At 34.1% G+C, this 17,669-nt stretch overlaps 1 protein-coding gene across 2 annotated transcripts in view; it reads right to left on the bottom strand.

The window, feature by feature from the left end:
* SLC9B1 (solute carrier family 9 member B1) overlaps positions 1-16,834 on the bottom strand; it is a 92,669-nt gene extending 75,835 nt beyond the window's left edge. For both annotated transcript variants that reach the window (XM_051966167.1, XM_051966166.1), the window contains exons 1-4: positions 16,721-16,834; positions 14,420-14,468; positions 9,335-9,446; positions 1,439-1,609 (exon numbers count right to left, since the gene is read on the bottom strand). In XM_051966167.1, coding sequence (XP_051822127.1) covers positions 1,439-1,609; positions 9,335-9,446; positions 14,420-14,458 — 322 coding nt within the window. In that variant the 5' untranslated portion in view covers positions 14,459-14,468; positions 16,721-16,834. The remainder of the gene's footprint in view (positions 1-1,438; positions 1,610-9,334; positions 9,447-14,419; positions 14,469-16,720) is intronic.
* Positions 16,835-17,669: the final 835 nt, after the last annotated feature.

Genomic DNA, 17,669 nt, shown 5'->3' with positions numbered 1-17,669 from the left:
TGTGTGTGTGTGTCTGGTGTCTGTGTATGCATTTTATACATGTCAGTTCATAATATATAGTTGATATATTAGCTCCTTGAGGGCAGGACTTATTTCATTTTTATTTCCCTAGCACTTAGCATGATGCCTGATATATAGTCACACTCTAAATAAAATGCTTGGCCAAATGAGTATAAAACTGAGGTATCCTAATGGGGATTTGAAAAAGAGTGACTGAAAAGTTACTATCTTTTATGTGTGAAAATAAATTGAAATGTAAAATAGTAACTGACATATATTTAAAAAAAAAAATTGAGAGATAATTTCTTGTTAAGTTCAAACTAGCTCCTCCCTGGAGGTCTCAGGATCAGCCAGAGTCAGGATAAGTAAAAGTCCTTGGCCTTTAGGGAGAGAAATTAAAGAAGCAGGCAAAGTGCCAGGAGTGTTGCCAAAGATCTCTTCTTGATTCTGGAGTCCAGAATCTCCATTTTTCTCCTCCTCATCCTGCTGCCAACTGAGTCTCTGGCCTCTGTCACCCCACCCTCTAATCCTTGCTTATGATTATCTTAACCCCAAACATTGAGCCAGGACCAATGGTGAGAAGGTCCATTTTTCCAAACATATGCTAATAGAGTCATTGTCTTATATGGAATTAGCCTTAAGTGCTAGGTTGTTTGATTCAAGCATACCTTTTAAGAGTTTCAGCCCTTTACAATTTTTTGATAATTAATTTTTATTAATAATGCTAACACATTATTAATAAAATGATGGTCATTTTACTGTTTCTCTTAGACCAAAAGACTTTTCATGGAACCCATTCAATACTTATTTGCTCTTTGAAGAGTGAAAATCATCTTTGATTGGTTAGCAATTAATGAGAGAATGAATGTTATAATGAGGGTTTCAGGCACGTGATTCTGATCCCTCAGTTTCTGCCAAAGAGAATTATCTGTATTCATATATCAAAAAACACATCAGATGTCAGATGGGTGCATCTGACAAAAAAGGAGAATCCAAATTTTCCCAGATCTTTCCCAGAACACAATGGGTCAAAATCCATCAATTCATTTAACTTTAACTTTCCAACAGATTTTAGTTCTCATTCTCAGTATCAACCTTACACCACTTCAAAAGGCTACATAAATAACTTACAGGGGCTGATTTCTGAATGAAGAAGTAGAAAAGGGGAAAAATCTTGGTCCTAAATCAATTATTAGTCCTTAAATACAAGAGAGGAATAATAATTTCTCTTATTACTAAGCAAATTTATTTGGCTTTATTAATTTTTAATAAAACTTAATTTTTTAAAAACAAACAGATATTGCCTATGGGTAGGGAACAAAATAGGATAGTTATCATTATACTAAAATGTTTGTCAGTGTTAAGATACAACTGTAACTACCAAATATTCAAAATATATACACAGTGAATTAAGAATACCTAAGTATGTTATGCTTACCAAGAAGAGGAGGTAGTGGAGGCACTAAAGGAATCTTAATAAGATGCAAAAGATTACCACCAATAATGGCACAATATAAAATAATTAACATTCCAAATAAGTTTCCACCAGGAAAAACTTCTCGGCCTGTATAGCTCCAGATTATAACATAAAACAACACCCCAAGAACACCTGAAATAAGTCAAGAAAATAGATATTAGAAATATATAATTCATATATTGTATATAATTATCCTTATAATACCCACCTCTATATAACAAAAGATTTCTTTTATGTCCAGCTATTCAGCCCATATTGAACCTGCTTTACTTCCATGGTAGCAGTTATTTCTGCTTGAACGAGTACATCATGCTTTCATATATCTCTGTGTCCAAGGCTTTAACAAAGGTGTTCTTCCTTTGGCGTTTTATTGTAATTTTTATATTTTTCCAAATAATTTTAACATTAATTTGTCAAAATTTGAAATTCCCAGTTTTCTCCTCTCTCCCATCCTTGAGAAGGCAAAGCAATTTGATATTTACATATACAGTAAAATAAAACATTTTCACATTAATCGTTATGAAAGAAAATAGACAAAAAAAGAAGAAAGAAAAAAGAGAGGAAAAGAGAAAGAGTGAAAGTAAAAACAGTATGCTTTGCTCTGCATTCAGATTCTGTCCATTCTTTCTTGGGAGATGTATAGAATTTTTCACATGAATCATTTGTCTAAAACAATTGTCTTAGATCATTGTATTGCTGAGAATAACTAAATCATTCAGAATTGATCATTATTACAATATTACTGTTACTGTCTACAATGTTCTGGTTCTACCCACTTCACTTTATATTAGTTCATATAAGTTTTTTCAGGTTTTTCTGAAAGCTTCTGCTCATCATTTCTCATAGCACAATAATATTCCATTATAGTCATATATATACACAACTTGTTCAGCTATTCATCATTTGATATATATTCTCATTTTCCAATTCTTTGCTACCATAAAAGAAGCTCCTATTAATATTTTTGGACAAATAGATCCTTCCCATTTTTTTATTCTCTTCAGGATATTGATCTAGTAGTGATATTGCTGAGTCAAAGGGTATGTACACAGTTTATAGTCCTTTGGGCATAAATCAAAATTGTTCTCCAGAATGGTTGGATCATTTCACAACTCCACCAAGAACACATTAAAGTCCCAATTTGTCCATATTCTCTCCAACACCTGTTATTTTTCTTTTCTTTCATATTAGCCAATCTTATAAATATGAAATGGTAACTCTTGAGTTGTTTTAATTTGCATTTGTCTAGTCAATAGTGAATTTATGCATTTAAAAATATAACTGTAGATAACTTTGATTTCTTTGTTTGAAAAGTGTTGGAATCCTTACTAACTGCTAAGTAATTAGAGTTGATCTAATCTTACAAGAAGTTGTTTTGGCCAGAACCTGAAACAAGGTACTAAGTAGAACTAATCAAGACAAGGCTTGTGTTCCCACCTTTACTCAAGGGAGTCCACACCTTAAAGCTCTTTGGGCCAGAGAGCACTATGGGAGAAAACCCATAATCCCATTCTCTCAGAAGGTTCACATATAAGGCGAGACAGCCATTCCAGAATACATTTTTTCCTCTTGGCTGGCTGATCGCGCTGGACTCGAAAGGAACGACTCTTGTGCAGAGAACACTTTAACGGATTTCAGTGGAGCTACACCAGAAGCCCTCTCTCCGCGTCAAGTTGGTGGCTGGGCTCCCCAGAAGGAGATAAGAGAGACCTTCCATCTCTGTCTTGGTTGGAGGCTGAAGAAAGCAGAGTCAGAGGCTGAAGGACAGAACCTTTGGATTTGGAGACATCCGAAGGGCTCCAAGCCTCTAAACCGGCTGTTCTTTGAGAAGAACAAACTCCAACATTTGAACTCTAACAGAAAAGTGTTTTGTTCATATATTTACTTGGACCATATCAATTGTAGAATGACCCATATTCTTTAAAAAAATTAATAATAGACTTTTACTTTTAAAATACATGTAAAGACAGCTGTCAACATTCACCTCTACAAAATTTTGTGTTCCAGATTTTTCTCCCTCACCTCCCTCTATCGCCTCCCCGAAACATTAAGTAATCCAATATAGGTTAAACACATGCAGTTCTTCTAAACATATTTCTACATTTCTCATGCTACACAAGAAAAATCAGATCAAAAAGGGAAAATGATGAGAAAGAAAAAAAGCAAGCAAGCAACAAAAAGATGAAAATACTATGTTGTGATCCACATTTAGTCCCCATGGTGGTCTTTCTGGATGCAGATGGCTCTCTTCATCATAAGTCTAATGATAATTGGCCTGAATCATCTCATTGTTGAAAAAAGCCAAGTCCATCAGAATTGATCATCACATAGTCTTTTTGCTATATACAATGTTCTCTTGGCCCTATACTCACTTCATTTAGCATCACTTGAATGACCCATATTCTTATAAATTTGACTCTCATATTTGAGAAATGAAATCTTTATAAGAAAAAAAAACTTGCAGGGGAGGGGGTGGAGGGAGGGAGGGGAAAAATCGGAACAGAAACGAGAGCAAGGGATAATGTAAAAAAATTACCCTGGCATGGATTCTGTCAATATAAAGTAATTATTAAATAAAAATTTAAAAAAAATAAATTCCAAAAATCAAAAAAAAAAAAAAAAAAAAAAAGAAAAAGAAAAAAACTTGCTATAAATTTTTCCTCTAGTTTTTTCTTTTTTCTATTCTTGGCCTCATAAGTGTGTTTTTGTGCAAAAACTTTTAAATTTAACTTAATCAAATTACCCATTTTTCATCTTATAATATTCTCTATTTCTTGTTTTGTCATAAATTCTTCCCTTATCCTTAGATTTGAAAAGTAGAATGTTCTATGTTCCCCTAATTTGCTTATGGTATTATGCTATGTCCAGTACCTAGGCTGCATGGTGGATAATGTGCTGGTCCTGAAGTTATGGAGACTCATCTTTCCTGAGTTCAAATCTAGCCTCAGACATTGACTAGCTGTGTGATCCTGAACAAATCACTTAATCTTGTTTGCCTTAGTTCCTCATCTGTCAAATGAGTTGAAGATGGAACTTGGAGAAGGAACTGGTAAACCACTCTAGTATCTTTGCCAAGAAAAGCTCAAATGAAGTTGCAAGAAGTCAGAACTACTGAGCAATAGCAAATCATCCTTTGTCTAAATCATAAACCCATTTTGATTTTATCATGATATACACAATGTGAGATGGTAATCTACACCTAGCTTCTGCCAAATTGCTTTCCAGTTTTTCCAGCAATTTTTGTCTAATAATGAGTTTTTATCCCAAAAGCTTGGATCATTGAGTTTACCAAACACTAAATCACCATGGTCATTTACCACTGTGTATTATTTTGTATTTAATCTATTCCACTGATCTACCACTCTATTTCTTAGCCAGTACCTGCTTTTCTTTGACATTAAAAAAAACCAGACATGTAAATATTGAATAAATTGAATCTTAAAATGTGATGTTTTCCAATTTTTTGGTCATAAAACATTATTAATTGAATTTTCTGTTTTAAAGACAGCTTATAGCAATTGAAATATTATTGTTTATGAGAGAATTCCCACCATCCTCAGATAGCTGTTCTCATTCCTCACCACATTAACTCTCCTCTGTATTTATATTATCCCCATTATTAGTGAAAACCATGAGGAGAAAAAAAAAAAGCTTAAAAGTGTTTTGGGCATATTCAGAGCATTTCTTCTGCCAAATATTCACATTATACCACAGAATTCAGAATAGGTTTGAAGTTCCCTGAGCTTTTCATTGATGGGTTCATTTCCACTGCAGGTTCAAAAAGTTACAGTGGGTGATGGGAGCTTATTTCCCTAAAATATCCTTCACAATTTCTCCAAACCTAAGTCATCATTGAGTTTTGCACCTCTTAGAATCAAATTAACCCAAGGCAGTGATTCCCATTTAATGGTTTGCAAACCACTTAGGGGTTTACAATAATGGTTCAAGGGGTTCACATTAAAAACTCTTGTATGGGACCCAAAGCTTTAAATAACCATCTAGTTACATGACAAATATATTTTCCCATTTTAACTTTTTGGTTTGCTTCTATAGCAATTCAAAACTTTGATGACCATTATCCATGATGATTTCTGTGTTTGTGCAACAATTACATCTAAGTACTTGCTTCTATGTTTAATGTATTCTTGCTATTTCTTAACCAGTTATTAAACTGCTTCCAAATGACAATGTTCAGCATTTGAATACAATGATTCTCAAGATATGGACAGATAAACATCCAAACCCACATCTGTATACAGTATGCTACACCCAAAGTAGTTTTCTCTTTACCCTTGATTATTCGGTCATTATTAACTCATTAACTAGGTAATCATGTGATTCATATCAAGAAGGTTTACATTTTTTCAATGCACATTTGGGCTATTGAAAATCATGATGTTGTGGCAAGTACATTAAATGTTATATCAAAACCATCATGGACCAATGCAAATTGCAACCACAAGCTTTTTTATATTGCCTCTTGTAAGTACTAAAGGTGTTTATTCTCTACTTAAATTCTTTTTCTTCTATTTGGTGGATTTTCAAATAAATTAGTTGGCAATACTAGTTGTTTGTTTAGTAGTGTTTTTGTGAGTATGTGAGAAAAGCAGATTCTATTTTGTAACAAAAATTTTAGGCTTCACTCCAAAACATTAGCTAAAAAAGAACCTCACCATGTAACAATATATCTTGTTTTATATAGCTAAGTCATAATCTGTTTTATAAACAGATTTTATTAATCCCCCCCAGCAAATATTCAATTTACTAGAACAAAAATTTAGCACTTTCTATGTGCAAAGCTTAAAAACAAAATAGTCTTTCCGCAAAATACTGGGTACTTCCATTCTATGGAGAAATAATTAATGTTAACTAGGGTGGATTAGGAAAGTTCCAATATCACCTGATATGAAATTCTAGAATGTATACCATTGTTAATTCCTCATAAAAACTGAAGAAACTCAAATCTGAAATTTAAGGTCATTTTTGGAGGCAAATGATGAAATAGAGAATAACTATGATTTCCCAAGTTACTTGGTACTCTATAAAAGAAAGCTGTACTCAATTTGGGGCTCTCATATCTCACAGATTCATTCTTTGCCTTTTCCTTTGTTCTTTGTTCCAAAGTGCAAAAAACTATCATGAAAGAAAATTTCTATACTCTCTCAGTCTTTAAAAGAAAGCACTGGAAAAATTAACAACAGTTTGTGTCATATGCTTAGAGATGAACTGGAGAGGAGAGCTCAATGATAATTATTCCTGAATCCTCTATCCCTTCTATGAGAAGAGCAAGAAGATTTTGGATTCTCTAGGTAATAAAATCCTGAAATCCTGACTTTTAGAAAAGAAAACAGATTTCCTAGCTGGCATCAGCTTTGAAAATTATCTTGTGGATAACCCCAAATTCAAGAATTTTGGTATTCAAGGATCTGGACACAGAGCTTTTGAGAGAGATTGCCTGATTCAGCTTGCTCCTTGGAGAAAGGGAAGGATAGATCTAGAAAAACTTGTGAAAAGCGGTGAGTTTCAATTAACACCAAAGTAAATTTACCTTCAGAAGTCTAGATCACCAATTAGCATTATAAAGCTTGGGGAAATGATCTACTACTCTATGAGAAAGGGACTCATTGCCATGATAGAGGCTTGCTTTAGCAGTAACCCCAATACAATTCCTTTTATGAGATTGGAGAAGAGAAGCTGATGGTGAATTTGAATATTTAAAGTTTCTTCATTTGTACAGTGGCTCTTGTGAGTCTTTAGCAACTTAAGTATATTGAATGGGATGAAATACAAAATGTATTTTAATATATACACTTGCCTATGAAAAAGGCAAAAAAATCTCCTTTTTACTGTGTAGTTTGTTTTGTATGTATTTGTTTTTATCTTGCCTTTTGATATTTTTTGTATCTGCAGAGCTTAGCATAGTACCTGGCTTATAGTAGGTTTGATTGATTGATTAAATTGATCTTTCAGGTGAAGATTCTAGAATGGGATCCAGTGGTGTGTGTGAGCTCAGAGGGGAGCAAATGGTGTAGATAACCAGTACCAGAGTATTTCAGGAGAGCACTACTATCGATTGTTGTTGAGATGTTTTCAGTAGGGTTTGATTCTTTTTAAGTTTCTTGACAAAGCTACAAGAGTGGTTTTTGCTGTTTCCTTCTTCAGCTCATTTGACAGATGAGGAAACTGAGGCAGACAGAGCTAACTGACACAATGACACAATTAATACATATCTGAGATCAGATTTGAACTCAGGAATATGAATCTTCCTGACTCCAGACCCAGAATTCTATCCACTGTGCCACCTAGCACCTTTTATTGCACTAAATTTTGAGGGGATGGGCTTTGTATAAGAGGTAACACCTATGTAGCAGAAAATTCCAGGTTTTTTGGGAATAATTTGTTTAAAGTCAATAGAGGTAGAACACTTCCAATTAAGATGTTGATATAGAAGTCTGTAGAGGAATCCTGGTCTTGCCCAAATATTCCAGCAAAGATCAAGTCATGTTGAAGAAATCCAAAGAAAAAGAACATTTCCTCTAGCCAAAGACTTCTATGCAAAGCAGAAGTCTGAGAGACTGATCATTTCAGAGAAGCCAGCATAATTGAAAAATCTGCTAGAGCTACTTAGGAATACTCCACTGGTCCCTGGGTCTTTGACCCTGATTCTCACAGTTGGCTGGAAGTCCATACTGCTCTAGGGAGGGTGGTGTCTAGGGAAGTAGGGTGTAGGCAAGAGAAGTAGAAAAACTTGAAACACAAGGTTTTGCGAGGGTGAATGTTGAAAACTATCTTTGTATGTATTTTGAAAATAAAAAGCTATAGTTTAAAAAAATTAAAATGATTGCATGCATAATCTATATCAGGTTGCTTGTTGTCTTGGGGAAAGGGAAGGGAGGAAAGGAGAAAAAATGGAATTCAGAATCTTACAAATCTTTCTAAAATCTTACAAAATCTTACACATTTTGGGGCATGGCTACTACATATACAGATTTAGCTTGCTTAACTATGTTTATTTGTTATAAAATGTTTTTTTTCCCCTTCTTTCTATTGATATTTAAATTAGGAACAGGAGAAGGTTAGCAATTGTGATGCCAAGAAAAGAAAGAAAGAGAGCCATAGAAACACATACACACACAGAGAACATAGAAAAGGATGGCAGAATGAAGCTTAAAAAGAAACCCAGAGAAGTAAGAGAGTTCTAGAAGTTATACGTAGAATTATTATATACTTAGTAAACAAAATTATTAAATATATGAAATAAATATTCATGGTTTCATAGAATTCTTTTTTTGTATCTTGGTACATACAAGCAAGATGCTCTTTTTTGGGGTGTTTAAATTGGTTTTTCTTTTAATTGAATACAGATGTCAAAAGTACATTTGAATAGAAAATATCATGTAGAATCACAAAACTTGAGTTCCAGTTCCAAGAGACTTTAGCATCTATCTAATCCAAATAATTTCTAATTATAAAGAAAAAAATTAACATGAAACTGTCAGTGAAGATTTAAATATGAATCTACAAGAGATAAGCACTTGTTTATTTCAACATCCTTTATAATAATGCAAAAGTAATATTACTATCTCAACTGGTTGGGGGAAATGTTTTAAACATTTATTCATAAGTCCCAAACATATCATAGGATCTGAAAAATCATGAGTGAATGAAGCAACAACTTTGTGATAGCTTTTTAAATTAATCTATTTAAACTTTGTTTTTTTAATCTGTAGGATTAGGATAATAACAAAAAAATGTTGTGAGTAAATTCTTTGTAACCCTTTAAGCACCACACAAAAGTGAGTTGTTAAGTGTTCTGCCTAGAATTTCCCCATTCCCTTTTAACTTGACTTTACATACCATTTGTTATTATTTTGTTGACTTTCCCCATAGGTGGATTTATTCGAAATTTCTTAGTTTTCTTTGATTCTTCCAAAAGGATGGTTTCTTCGACTTTTTCATCTTCAAAGTTCTAAAACAAATAACTAAATCTTATCAGAAGCATTCTTCTCTCCCTTTCCGCCCACCCCAAAAGGCAATTGAGTTTGTGACTTGCCCAGGGTCACACAGCTAGGCAATGTTAAGTGTCTGAGAGCAGATTTGAACTCAGGTTCTCCCAAATTCAGGGCTGGTCCTATTTGTAGTGGCTAGAAACTGGAAAATGAATGGATGCCCATCAATTGGAGAATGGCTGGGTAAATTGTGGTATATGAATGTTATGGAATATTATTGTTCTGTAAGAAATGACCAGTAGGATGAATATAGAGAGGACTGGTGAGACTTACATGAACTGATGCTAAGTGAAATGAGCAGAACCAGGAGATCATTATACACTTCGACAACAATATTGTATGAGGACATATTTTGATGGAAGTGGATTTCTTTGACAAAGAGACCTAACTGAGTTTCAATTGATAAATGACGGACAAAAGCAGCTACACCCAAAGAACGAACACTGGGAAACTAATGTGAACTATCTGCATTTTTGTTTTTCTTCCCGGGTTATTTATACCTTCTGAATCCAATTCTCCCTATGCAACAAGAGAACTGTTCGGTTCTGCAAACATATATTGTATCTAGGATATACTGCAACATATCCAACATATAAAGGACTGCTTGCCATCTAGGGGAGGGGGTGGAGGGAGGGAGGGGAAAAAATCGGAAAAGAAACGAGTGCAAGGGATAATGTTGTCAATATAAAGTAATCATTAAATAAAAATTAAAAAAAAAAACGAAAAACAAATTCAGGGCTGGTACTCTGTCCACTTGCACCAGCTAGCTGCCCCAGAAGCATTCTTTTGATAAATGTTTTCTGAACTGAGTAAATTGTAGATTAAAAAAATAATAATTTCTTATGTTATACAAGTACATTCATTTTTAACATATGAGTCATGTTGACAGAGAAAAATCATACCAAAGGTAAAAAAAAAATACCACAAGAAAAAAAAAAAACAGAAGAAAAAAAAAGGTGAAAATAGTATGCTTCTATCTGGATTCATTTTCTATAGTTCTCTCTGTGGATGCAGATGGCATTTTCTATCCAAACTTTATTGGAATGAACTTTGGATCATTGAATTACTGAGAAAAGCCAAATTATTACAGTTGGTTATGTATGATAATAAATTTCTTGTTGTGTTCAATGTTTTCCTGGTTTTGCTTGCTTCACTCAGTATTAATTCATGTAATTCTTTCCAGGCTTTTATAAAATCATCCTGTTCATTATTTCTTGTACAACAATAATATTCCATCACTTTCATAAACCCCAACTTATTCAATCATTCCACAATTGATGGGTATCCATTCATTTTCCAATTCTTTACCACCACAAAAAGAGCTTCTATAAACATTGTTACATATGTGAATACTTTTTTCCTTTTTTATGTTTTCTTTGGGATATAAACCTAGGAATGACACTGCTAGATCAAAAGGTATACAGTTTCTTTATCTAAAAATTGTCTGTTCATATCCTTTGACTATTTATCAAATGGGAAATGACTTGTATTCTTATATATTTGATTCAGTTCTTTATATATTTTTTAGAAATGAAACCTTGTTTGGAAATACTGGCTGTAAAAATTGTTTCCCAGCTTTCTGCTTCCCTTCTAATCTTGACTGCATTGATTTTGTTTGAGCAAAACCCTTATAATTTAATGTAATCAAAATTATCCATTTTGGATTTTATAATGTTCTCTATTTCTTGTTTGATTGTCAGATTTTTTAAAATATAGGGATGAGTACAGTTAAGTTAGGTAGTACAGTGGATAGAGTACTGGGTCTGGAGTCAGGAGAATCTGAGTTTAAATATGGCTTTAGATACTTACTAATTGAGTGATCTTGAGCAAGTCACTTAACCATCATTGCTTCAGAAAAAAATGGGGATCAAATAAAGATTAACATCCTATGGAATTTTCATTGAGAAAAATGATAACATTAATATATTTATGTAGTGTATCAGTTTGCAAATAGTGAACGAAGTGGCAGTTAGAGGAGTTACAATAGTGTTTTAGAGTTCACCTTGAATAGGAGTATTATATAAACATGAGTGGTATGACATTTAGATGTGCACTATTCAGCATAACAAAACCAGTACTAAGTAATAAAAACTCTGACTTCTAAAATGTTATTGTTGTTGGTCATTCAATCATGTCCCGCGCTTTGTGACCTCATGATCAATGACCAGGGGTTTTGTTTGGCAGAGAAGTTGAAGTAGTTTGCCATTTCCTTCTGCAGTGTGTCCTTATTTTACAGATAAAGAGCTGAGGCAAATAAAGGCTAAGTGTTTTACTCAGGGTCATACAGTTAGTATTTTAATTTAAGTCTTCCTGACTCTAGGCCTGATATGCTATATTCACTGTGCTACCTCCCTGCCCCATTTTAAATATTGGATATTTTAGATTTTTAATAAATGTGGAAGGAACCCCCTCCCAGATTACTGATATTATACTCACTATAATAGCTGTTCTTTAAAAAAATTTGTTGATATCTTTAATTTTAACATTTACTTCTATTCTTTAATACTTGTCTAATCCCACTCTCAGAGAGCCATCCTTTGTAGCAAAGAATAAAAAGAAAGGAAAAAAACAATTCCACAAAACTAACCAATGCTTTCCAAAAGTGTGCCATTATATATGGTGTCCCACATTCATAGTTCCCATCTTTGCAAAAAAAAAAAAAAAAGGCAGGAAGTGCCTTTCAGATTTCTTCTGGGTAATGTTAACTACTCTATTTTTAAATTTTAACTTTTCTTTTAAATTAAGAAAATCAACAAACACATTTCAATATGCAAAGAAGAAAAAACTATATGAATTTTATGTTCAGTAAGAATACTTTTGTAAAAGAGTATAAATGTATATTTAATTGAACAAATCAATAATTAAAACCCTCTGTGTTTTCTTTTGAATCTCCTTTCAAGGCTAGTTATTCTTATAATATTCTATGATTAAAAGTTAAAAAAGGATTTTACAGCATATCAACAGACAATTTTCAGATGATTAAATTGAAACTATTTCTACTCATATGAAAAGGTGTTTCAATCCTTGATCAGGGAAATGCAAATTAGGACAACTCTAAGATACCACAACACACCTGTCGGATTGGCTAAGATGACAGGAAAAGATAATGATAAATGTTGGAGAGGATGTGGGAAAACTGGGACACTGGTGCATTGTTGGTGGAGTTGTGAATGGATCCAATCATTCTGGAGAGCAATTTGGAACTACACTCAAAAAGTTATCAAACTGTGCATACCCTTTGATCCAGAAGTGTTACTACTGGGCTTATATCCCCCCAAGAGATATTAAAGAAGGGAAAGGGACCTGTATGTGCAAAAATGTTTGTGGCAGCCCTTTTCGTAGTGGCTAGAAATTGGAAATTGAATGGATGCCTATCAATTAGAGAATGGCTGAGTAAATGATGGTATATGAATGTTATGGAATATTATTGTTCTGTAAGAAATGACCAGCAAGATGATTTCAGAGAGGCCTGGAGAGACTAACATGAACTGATGCTAAGTGAAATGAGCAGAACCAGGACATCATTATACACTTCAACAACAATACTATATGAGGATCAATTTTGATGGAAGTGGATATCTTGGCAATGAGAGGATCCAATTCAATTCCAATTGATCAGTGATGAACAGAACCAGCTATACCCAGTGAAAGAACACTGGGAAATTAGTTTGGACCACAACATAGCATTTACACTCTTTCTGTTGTTGTTTGCTTGCATTTTTGTTTTTCTTCCCAGGTTATTTTTACCATTCTAAATCCAATTTTTCTGGCACAACAAGAGAACTGTATAAATATGTACACATATTGTATTTAAGATATACTTTAACATGTTTAACATGTATGAGACTTCCTGCCATCTAGGGAGGGGGGTGGAGGGAAGGAAGGGAAAAATTGGATCAAAAGTGTTTGCAAGGGTCAATGTTGAAAAATTACGTATGCATTTGTTCTGTCAATAAAAAGCTATTTAAAAAAAAGAACAAGAAAGAAAATATACATAGGAAGGAAGGAATATGTATTTTCCAGCTTTAAGACATAATTAAACCTCACAGATTTAAAAAAAATAAAAAAGGACTTTACAGATTATCTAATCCAATTTTACAACTAGACACACTGAGAGGGTATCAATTGCACAGAATCACATAATAGGCAATAAAGCTGGGATTTTAACCCAAGTCCTTTCACTCCAGTTTAATTCAATAGATATTTGCTAAATACCTTAATTGTCCTAGGTAGGGGGATACAGAGACAAAAAATGAAAACCTATTAGGAAGGAATTTTCAAATTATTTGGGAGAGTTTACATTCTAAAAACATTATTGTGGGGGCAGTTAGGTGGCACAGTGGATAGAGCACCAGCCCTGAACTCAGGAGGATCTGACCTCAAATCTGGACTCAGACGTTTAACACTTCCTAATTGGGTGATCCTGGACAAGTCACTTAATGCCAATTGCCTTAACAAAAACAAAAACAACGGGCCCTGGAGTCTCATGACCTGAGTTATGTGGTAAAAGTATTTGAGTACAATCCATGGGCACACAGTCTAGATGTTATTGCCTTGGAAAGATTAGAAAGAGTCATCATCAGGAGTTTGGTCATCAAGAAATAAGGTTCTCAGCCTTGTTTCACTTATACCACACTATTCACTCATCGCTAAGCCAGTGGGCTAGTTTCATAAATGCCTTCTCTTTAAGTTTTACCTACACTTATTTTGATCTTGTAATCAATTTGTTCTACCCTTCCCCTTGAAGCATCTCTATATGAAGACGGTTAAGTTCTGCTCATTCCTCCAAAGCCTTGCTCATACTCGAACAACCAATCACTAAGAAATCTAATTAGTAGTTAAGCTTTATATGAAAATAGGAAAATGAAATGAAATATGAATGAACTTTCTGTCTGAAGACTGAAATAGTTTTATGAAATATGATCAACTTTACCTGAGTAGCTGCTTGGGGGTCTTCACTTTTGGATTCCATGATGTATTTGCTAGGAAGATTTAAAAGGAAAAGAAAACTTTTTAAAAAAGAGACTAAAAATACACTCAACATCAAGATAGGATTCTTTTGTCTTCAGATGTTTTCTTTTTAATTAGTTTGGGGTTACACACCTAAGTTCAAACTCTAGATCTACCACTTTCTCCCTTTATGATTTTCAAAAAGTAATTTACCCTTTCTTGGACTCACTTCCCTTATCTAGAAATGGAGAGATTGGAGAAGATGTAAGGGACCTCCTAACTCTAAACACTATATGTCTTATAGTTTTTCTCCCTTTAAACTGCAGTAAAGAGCAAATAATTTTCATTTTCGTCTGACCATTCCTCAATTTCTCTTGCTAATTCTTCATCTATCTTTTTCTAAGATACAATGGATACCTGGATATATCTCTATGTAGAAGACTCCCAAGTCTTTTTTTATAATATATTTGTATTTCATTAAATATTTCCTAATTACATAAAAACATTTTTGAAACTGATTTTTTAAGATTCTTGACTTCTAAATTCTCACCCTTCCTCCTACACTTCCTTCACCCCTTGAAAAAGCAAGCAATGTGATATTAATTATACATATAGAGTCATACAAAACATATTTCCCTATTGGTCATGCTGCAAAAAAAAACACAAGAAAAATAAAGCAAAAAATATATATAGTTTAATTTACACTCAGAATTGACACATCAGTTCTCTCTCTGGAGGGGGCCAACTCTAATGTTTGTTGATTGACTGAATCACTTACCTGAATTCAATTCCCACATGTCTATCTGCCTGCTAGATTTCTACCTACATATTCTAAACAGTAATACCTCAAATTTAATATCCAAAAAAATTTGTTCATTCAACATATGACCAAAGCCTGAATTTCTCATCTATTTTCCCCACTCCTAACCCAAACCTGCTCCTCCTCCAAACTTTCTGATTTCTGTCAAACTTGAGATTCATCTCTTCTTCATCTTTATTTCTCTATCATCCCATCATCATATCTGGTTGCTAAGTCCTGTTGATTTTACCTATAACATCTCTCACAACTGTCCCCTTCTTTGCATCACCTGACGAACCACCATAGTTCAGATCCTCCTCATCTCTTGCTAAGACTGTTGTAATGTAGGCTCCTATTTGGTCTTAATATTTTCAGTCTCCTCTCCAAACCACTTTTCCTTGCACAGCTACCAAAATAATGTTGCTAAGTCATGAGTCTGAAATCACTCCCAAGCTCACAAACTTTCAGTGGGAGGTTTCTACTTCCCAACTATCTCTAAAAAATATCAAAATGTTTATTTCTATAGCATATTAATAACACTTATTGCATTAGGATTAAAGGATTTTCCACTTCCTTATCCCAAAATTTTTGGAAAAACTTATCCACCCAGGCTGAGAGAACTGGTGAATTCCTGTTCATTATGTTGGCCAGAGAAAACTAGGTTAGAAATAGATTCTCTCTCTGATATATATACTGATAAGTCTCTTTGACCAAGACAAGGGTGATCATCAGTACCTCCAAGATACTCATTAGAATGAGCTCATATCTCATTATAATATCCATTTTCTCATGAATTATCAACCAATTAGAATTGATTGCCACTCTGAAGAACACTCACTTTTCTGAGGGTATATAAACTGTGAGTCCATGGCCATGAGGGGTCTTTGGAATTTGATTTTATTGATAACATACTAACATTATAAATAAAATGATTACTCAGAAACTATGTCTTTTAAACTTTTTCAGTATCACAATATAAACTTCTTACCCTAACATTTGAGGTCTTTCACAATTTGGTTATAGCTTACCTTTCTAAACGCCTATTTCATATGACTTCTTTTCATGCATAGTTTCAGATCTCCAACTCAACATTTCACCCTTGGGCCTCCTTCCATTCAGGAAGACCATGTCTCACAGTTGGAGTGAACTTTATCAACTCTATTTTTCATAAGCTTTATCTTTTTCTGAGACTTGACTTAGGAAACCACACCTTTTTTGTGCAGCAGCCCTTGATCATATTCTCCTGAAATTGTTCTCTTCATCATCAGATATTTGGGGCTCTTTTCCTCATCCCATCCCCAATTATTCTTACCTTATGTTATATTGATCCAGTATAATGTTATTCCTGGAGGGACAGGATGATTTTAAAAAATTGTGTTGTATTCCTACCTTCTAGCACACCTTGTACATGGTAGTTAATTATTATTAGTTGAATTTTAATTTGAGGCTTTTTCAACAAAAGAAAATTTCAGCATGACATCTCACCTAATAAATTACATTCGACTGAATGAGTCTGCTGTAGTAGAAAGAATTTCATAGGAGGAACTAAGATCCATCTGTTTGCATGTAGAATCCATTTACAAGAGTTTCATTTCAGTGCACTGTCTGGGACATAAAAATTGTTATTCATTGTCATGTCAGGGTACATATGTCATAAAAGGCTGTATATGTATAAGGAGATGTAATCCTGCCTGGGGAAGTTATAGTGAGGTCAGTACCAGGTAATCATTCTGGGATAAGTTGCACACAAGCTTCAAGATCAGAAAAATCCATTAAGTAAGAACCTAGTTTGAGTTCCCAAACTGGTGAATTGCCTAGGTATAAGTAAACAGAGCAACGGGTGTCAGGCAAACAGAACTTCCTAGGATCACAGATTTAGAGCTGGAAGAGACTTTTAAATCTAACACCCTCAGCTAACATACAAGGAAAGAGAAACTCAGAGATGTTGGCAGAAATTTAGGAACCAAGCAATCTGAAAGGGACAAGGTAGGAGCAAAATCTGACAACAGGGATCAGTAATCTGGAAAGAAAAAGGGATTACCTGGCTTTTATCTAACAGACATTAGCAGCAAAACAGAGTTTAGGAACTAAGCCAAAAACTATTTTCGACCTCAGTATGTGGGAAGCCACCCCTTTTGGAAGCAACTGGCAATAGCCCTGAAATTCTTACTCTTTTGTCCCTTTTCCTTTGTGATGGTTCACTTCCTCACTATCTGCTTCTGAGGCTCTCCTAATCCCTTGATGGATGTTCAGCTTGCTCATTTACCTTCCTAGTCCTGGTCCTCAGCTGGTCCTGACATTGTAGTTCATAGTTGGCTTTTCCCTAGGTTTTTTATTGATAAAGTAGCAACAGGAGGCACTTCAGAACTGTGCTAGGACAACCAGATCTTTCATCAGTTTATGTTAGTGACTCTTTCCCTGTTGATCATTCTGA

The sequence above is a fragment of the Antechinus flavipes genome, chromosome 6 (assembly GCF_016432865.1).
Source record: "Antechinus flavipes isolate AdamAnt ecotype Samford, QLD, Australia chromosome 6, AdamAnt_v2, whole genome shotgun sequence".
Taxonomy (NCBI): domain Eukaryota; kingdom Metazoa; phylum Chordata; class Mammalia; order Dasyuromorphia; family Dasyuridae; genus Antechinus; species Antechinus flavipes.
This window is presented reverse-complemented; position numbering and strand designations above follow the sequence as displayed.